At 52.9% G+C, this 7,099-nt stretch overlaps 1 protein-coding gene across 1 annotated transcript; it reads left to right on the top strand.

Annotated features, from left to right (window-relative positions):
* Nucleotides 1-936, top strand: LOC308634540 (olfactory receptor 287; the record flags this gene model as incomplete). The annotated part of the gene is made up of 1 exon (XM_081268399.1): nucleotides 1-936. The coding sequence occupies one exon, from the start codon at nucleotides 1-3 to the stop codon at nucleotides 934-936; it is 936 nt and encodes a 311-aa protein (XP_081124525.1).
* Nucleotides 937-7,099: the final 6,163 nt, after the last annotated feature.

The raw sequence follows: 7,099 nt of genomic DNA on the forward strand, positions 1-7,099 counted from the left end.
ATGGTCTGGAGTCAAGGCCAGAACATGTCCACGCAAGGGCCCTTCATCCTTTTGGGTTTCCCAGGGCCCAAGAGCCTGCGTGTGGGGCTCTTCTTGCTCTTCCTGGTCATGTACCTGCTCACTGTGGCTGGGAATCTGGCCATCATCTCCCTGGTCGCGGCCCACCGCCGCCTCCAGACACCCATGTACTTCTTCCTGTGCAACCTCTCCTTCCTGGAGATCTGGTTCACCACGGCCTGTGTGCCCAAGACGCTGGACATCTTCGCCTCTCGGGTTGGAGCCATCTCCATGGCAGGCTGTGCCGCGCAGATGTACTTTGTCTTCTCGCTGGGTTGCACCAAGTACTTCCTGCTGGCCGCCATGGCCTATGACCGCTATCTGGCCATCTGCCTGCCGCTGCGCTATGGCGGCATCATGACGCCGGGCCTGGCGGCGTGGCTCACGCTGGGCTCCTGGCTGTGCGGCTTCTCCGCCATCGCGGTACCCGCCGCGCTCATCGCGCGCCTCTCCTTCTGCGGCTCACGCATCATCAACCACTTCTTCTGCGACATCGCGCCCTGGATCGTGCTGTCCTGCACTGACACGCGGGTGGTGGAGCTGGCGTCCTTCAGCATCGCCTTCTGTGTCATCCTGGGCTCATGCTGCGTCACGCTGGTCTCCTATGTCCACATTATCGTCACCATCGTCAGGATCCCTTCTACGCAGGGCCGGCACCGCGCTTTCTCCACCTGCTCATCCCATCTCTCGGTGGTGCTCATCTGGTATGGCTCCACCATCTTCCTGCATGTGAGGACCTCGGTGGAGAGCTCCCTGGACCTGACCAAGGCTGTCACGGTGCTCAACACCATCGTCACACCAGTGCTGAACCCCTTCATATACACCCTGCGGAACAGGGATGTGAAGGAGGCTCTGCATAGGACCATGAGGGGGAAGTGAGGGGCGAGCTTCCCCCTGCCCTCCCCCTTGGTCGCTCTGCAGGGTGGGAGTCAGTTCTGGGACAACTACCCCACCCCTGTGGCTGAGTAGTGTCCATCACTGCCTGGATCGTCCTTGGGCCTTTGTCATCCATAAAGTTGTACAGTCCCCCCCCCCCGCGAAGGGGGTGGTTTCTACTCCCATCACAGGGTTTGCCCAGAGGCTGGGGCTCAGGGTCCAGGCAAATTCTGGAAGAGAAATAGGGTGCAATTACCCAGGAGGTGTCTCCATAGTGCAGTTGCAAGGCCCTCAGCACCAGGGGCTGGTCAGCCTCTGAGACCTGGTCATATGGTCTGGGACCAACAGACTCTCTACCACCGTCCAGACTTCACCACCCCTATCTGGGGTCTCCAGAGGTACTCACTGGGAAAAGTACACCTGAGCCCTCTGCAGTGTGCTGTCAGGGGCTGACTACAGTGGCCAGAGCACAGATGGACACACTGTGGAAGCCTCTCTGAGGGGCCTGCTCAGCCTGCAAGGGCTGCTTAGGATCACTGTGTGGCTTGCCTCACACTGGGGGTCCTCAGCACAACTGCCAGGTCTCACACCACCCACAGGCCCTGAACTGTGGGAACAGAGGTACAGGAGGGGTCAGAGTCAGGCTGGGGCTCCGTGCAGCTCAAGAGACCTGTTGGCTTCAGACTCTGGTCAGACCCTCTAGGAGGACAGCCTGTTCTTACTTATTCTTGGAGCAATGTGGGTGGGGCTAGAAACAAATGACTTGGGCCAGTTGTGTAACCACTGCACACCTCTGTTGCTTCATCTGTGAGCCCTGTGAAATTGCCATCTGGTGGATCCCTTGTCACATGAGATGACAATGTGTCCAGCTTAGGCCCCAGGAGTGGGCCCAGGAAGGGCTACAATAAGGGTTATTTTCATAATTTAGCAGAACCATGTATAGGTTATCCCCCTTGTCTTTCTTATTTTATCTGAGATGACTGACAGGGGCACTGTCCTCCACCCAAAGTCCACTCTGATCTTTCAGCTCTCAAGGACCCCTGAGAACTAGACTCTCTCTAGTGGGCCTGGATAAAAGATGAGGGGTGGTTACTTGGAACTTAGCAGGGCCCAGTAAAAGTGAGTTTGCACTTGGAGCTACAGGTCCACCCAGGCCCCAGGGTTGGCTGTGTGGTCATCCAGGTGGCGGGGGCATGAGATGGCCGAGCCCTAGCAGTGGGCTGGATTAGAGCTGCTGGGCAGAGGGTCCGAGCCCCAGCCCTACTGCCCTCTCTGCTTATGGGGCGCTGGAGCTTCCCAGAGCTGAAGCAGGGCCTGCTGATGGGGTCCCTGGGTCTTGGCTCAAATACCACTTTTCGGGCTTATCACAGACCTGCCTCCTTTAACTGGCCTTCATCTCCTGTCCCTGTCCATTCCTCTTCAAGGTCCAATCTCATGCCTCTGTGCTCTGCCCTCTCCTCTGGTGTGGGAACCTAGGTGGGGTTTGGGTTCTGATGGCTCCTCTTTGCAGTGACCTGTGCTCAGGATAGGGCAGGCCACGGAGGCCTGTAGGTATCTGCCCAGGGCCTGGAGGAACCATCACCCATGCCAAAGTTGGTGTTCCCACAGACCTCCTTCTCCTGGGGCCAGAGGACACACTGACCCCAGGGACTGCACACTAGGCCATCCGTGGCTCCTGATAACTGTGTAGTGTTTGTGCTTTTTTTTGTGGTACCAGGGATTGCACTCAGAGGCACTTGACCACTGAGCCACATCCCAGACCTATTTTGTATTTTATTTAGAGACAGGGTCTCACTGAGTTGCTTAGCACCTTGCCATTGCTGAGGCTGGCTTTGAACTCACAATTCTCCTGTCTCAGCCGCCTGAGCCACTGGGATTACAGGCATGCGCCACCGTGCCAGGCCATGTTTGTGCTTTTGTGCAGTTACTTTTCAAGTGAATTAAAGAGCACTCTGATTTCATCAGTTCATGTATTTGCTACCCAGATGGGGTCAGTAAAGGCCCACATTACAAGGGCTTGATGATCTCTCAGCTACACCTGGGGGAGAGGGGCAGTGGTGGGAGAAGCAGGGACCCACACTGGGACCTGCTGTGCAGCAGCCACAGACCCCAGCAGGGCAACCTCCTCCTTCATTGCTGCAGACTAGCTAGAAGCCAGAGATGCTGAGAAGCAGCACAGTGTCATCTGGAGTGCAAGACCCTGCTTCACTTCTGGAGGGCGGGGCCCTCAGATCCTGGGAGGAACAATTCACAGGAGAAAAGACCTATTTGTTTTTATAATCAAATATTTATTCGTATTATCAATTCAGTAATTAATAGGGACTCGAGTGTCCTTTCTCATATGGAGAAACAAAAAGCAATTGGGTAGCAGGGCGTTGTAGGGGTAGAGGTCTAGCGGGCTATTTTCCAATCTATAGATATGTAGTAATAACAGCCAACAATTACACTGTGTTTGCCAAGTACCAGAAACTCACAAGCATATTTGCAGATTGTAACTAATTTGAGCTGCACAATAGCTATGTAGGAGAGATACCATCATCAACCCCACTTTGCAGATAAAGAATGTGATACCAATGGGCTCAGGAACTTGTCCCAAGTCACATAATTAAAATGCAGCCTAGGGTTGGGGATGTGGCTCAAGCGGTAGCGCGCTCGCCCGGCATGCGTGCGGCCCGGGTTCGATCCTCAGCACCACATACAAACAAAGATGTTGTGTCCGCTGAGAACTAAAAAATAAATATTAAAAATTCTCTCTCTCTCAAAAAAAAAAAAATGCAGCCTAGGTGGGATTTAGCTGGGGCAGGCTGTTTTCAGAGTCCCTGCAACAATGCAGAGTGCTCCTCTGTTTCTCCTGCACAGCAAAGTAGTGCTATGTCAGGTGGGAATGGGAAGCTTTACATTTGAACAGGATCTGAAAACCATGTAATGAGCATTGTATTAGCAATTCTATTTCCATTTTCTTAAATAGATAAAACCATTTTTATGCCATTTTCTTGTCTATTGGAAACCACCAGTTTAAAGAGGAACAAAACAGGAAAACCTCCAGTTAAAAAGATTTCAGATAAGTATATTTCAGGAAATAATAATTATACATTCAAAGGAATGTTGGTGTTTTTTGCCCCTGATAAGCTAGACTCTTACTTAGCAGTTCTAGAATTTCCCCCTAACTCAGAACAATGATCCTTGCATGGGTGTGCATTTAGAACTGCATGTGTGTGCACTTGTGTATGCACTGTTATGTCATGCACACGTTCTCAATCATGGACAACTTATGTTCTCTGAGGATGGATTTTATTTGCAGATAATCAAAGTATTTGAGCCAAGTTGGGCCGATGAATTAGAATTAACAATATTTATTTGAAGTAAAAAGAAGTTTTGGCTGAAAATAATGAAGTGGCCTTTTAAACATGCGGTTATCAACCATGACATTTACTTTTTTTTTTAAAGAGAGAGAGAGAGAGAGAGAGAGAGAGAGAGAGAGAGAGAGAGAGAGTTTTTAATATTTATTTTTTAGTTTTTTGTGGACACGACATCTTTATTTTATTTTTATGTGGTGCTGAGGATCGAATCCAGTGCCCCGTGAATGCCAGGTGAGCGCCACATCCCCAGCCCCCATGACATTTACTTTTGCTAACAAAGGATCCAGATATCTTTGAGATTTAATTCCAGAAGGTTGGACTTCTCCCTCCATCTTCCCTACAGGGCAATTATTTCTGCTCCTCTTCATTAGTAAGTTAGAAATTGGATGATAACTTGTTTGAATAAGAACTCCATGCTGTTTTCTAGATTATGCAATACTAGGTATGCACTGTGTTAAAACAAACAAAATCCAAAATTCAGATGTGCTGCTATGAGGAGGTACACATTTCAGTCATCCAGTGAAGTCTGCCTTCATTCACAGTTTATCAGAAGAACTGAAAAGATCTGTTTTGGTCCCTGGCTTTACTCCATGCTTGGGCCTGTGGTGAGGCAGAGTATCATGTTGGACAGGGTATGGTGGAGCACAGCTGCTTACCTCATGGTGGCTGGGAGAGAGAGTGGTGGGGGCCAGGGACAAGCTAGAGTCTGCAAGGCACACCCTTAAGGACATACTACCTCCACTGGTTCTCACCACCACCTCCCAGTCATCCATTCAGCTGAGTCCTTCAGTGGATCATTCTGCCAGTGAGATCAGAGCCCCCCCTTCCCCAAAGCCTCCTCTCTGAATGCTGCTGCACTGGGGACAAGCCTTCAACACCTGAGGCTCTGGGGGACATTCCAGATCCAAGCTGGGACAGAGTGATTCAGATGCTGACTTGGGTCACCTTTCTCTGGGAAGATGAGCGGGATGCCCCCACAGTTTCCAGTTAAGCAGCATGGCTTCCCGGTCCTCTGTGACTCGGTGATGGCAGACTCCTGAGTGCAGTGTTGAGTGCAGTGCTGAGTCAAGGGCAAAGCCAACCTCCAGCTCCGTCTCACAGCTGTCAACTCCCCCAGAAGAAAATTGGCTTTATTCCCCTCCTTTCTTTTATTGTTGGCCTTTCTTCCAACGAGACAACTCACAGTAGCTGCGGGGTGCTCTTCTTTACAGGCCTGGTGGCTTAAAGGTGCTTTTGAGGGTGAACCTCACGGCCCTGCGCCCAACTTGCTCCTTGCTGTGGGGTGGTTTGTGCTGCCACTGTGTGGTGGCTGGAGTTGGGCTGTCGACTCTGGCTTTGGTAGAGATTTGAAAGATGAATTTGGGAGAGTAATAACTGGTTTAGGTGCCCCTTGAACAGGGGTGCAGCTGAACCATGTGGATGAGGCAGGTGCCAGCCTGGTGACTGCATGCTGGGGGCTCAGGGGATGGGTAGACCAGGGAGGGCCCCCCCCCCCCGACATCGTCAAAATGTAAGCACACTGGAGAGAAGGGAATCACAGATCTCAGACCATTCGCTTCAGTACATTATAAACGCATGTCCAGTCTCCTCTTGTCCTCACTCCCGTCCTTCCTTCCAGGTCACGCAAGATCAGTACGTAATACAGTTTTATGCATGAGGAAAGCTAAGGACCGAGGATGTGGTTGAAAACAATAGTCATGGTCACACTGAAAGGCATCTGCGCTCCTGGATCTTTCTCTTCCGCTTCTGTGGCCTCTTGGCTGCTCTTTGTGGTTGAGCCTTACGGCTTTCTACATTGGGATGCAGGTCAGTTACAACGAGAACACTGAGTTCAGGGTCTGCTGGCCTGTTTCCAACCTCAGCAGCTGGAAAACAGGAGGCGCTGGGCCCAGGTGGTGAGGCCTGGAGCGGGGCAGCTGCCATAGCTGGCTGCTCCTGGGCAATGGCCCCCCACCATCCTCACCCATTGCCCGACTGCGGCCCACTACACAAGATGGGTGCTTCTTAGCCTGTCAGGTCAGTGCTGTGAGAGGAGGACTCCAAGAGAACCCTGCTGAGGGACACCTGGTGAGGGGACACCTGGTGAGGGACACCTGCTGAGGGACACCTGCTGAGTGGACACCTGCTGAGTGGACACCTGCTGAGGGACACCTGGTGAGGGACACCTGCTGAGGGACACCTGCTGAGGGACATCTGCTGAGTGGACACCTGCTGAGGGGACACCTGCTGAGGGACATCTGCTGAGTGGACACCTGCTGAGGGACACCTGCTGAGTGGACACCTGGTGAGGGACACCTGCTGAGTGGACACCTGCTGAGGGGACACCTGCTGAGTGGACACCTGGTGAGGGGACACCTGGTGAGGGACACCTGGTGAGGGGACACCTGGTGAGGGACACCTGCTGAGGGACACCTGCTGAGTGGACACCTGCTGAGGGACAACTGCTGAGTGGACACCTGCTGAGGGACCCCTGCTGAGTGGACACCTGCTGAGGGACACCTGCTGAGGGGACACCTGCTGAATGGACACCTGCTGAGGGACACCTGCTGAGGGGCCACCTGCTGAGGGACACCTGCTTAATGGACACCTGCTGAGTGGACACCTGCTGAGGGGACACCTGCTGAGTGGACACCTGCTGAGGGACACCTGGTGAGTGGACACCTGCTGAGGGACACCTGGTGAGGGACACCTGCTGAGGGACACCTGCTGAGGGACATCTGCTGAGTGGACACCTGCTGAGGGGACACCTGCTGAGGGACACCTGCTGAGTGGACACCTGCTGAGGGACAACTGCTGAGTGGACACCT

This window comes from Spermophilus citellus (assembly GCF_964194105.1).
Source record: "Spermophilus citellus genome assembly, chromosome: 15".
NCBI classification, from domain to species: domain Eukaryota; kingdom Metazoa; phylum Chordata; class Mammalia; order Rodentia; family Sciuridae; genus Spermophilus; species Spermophilus citellus.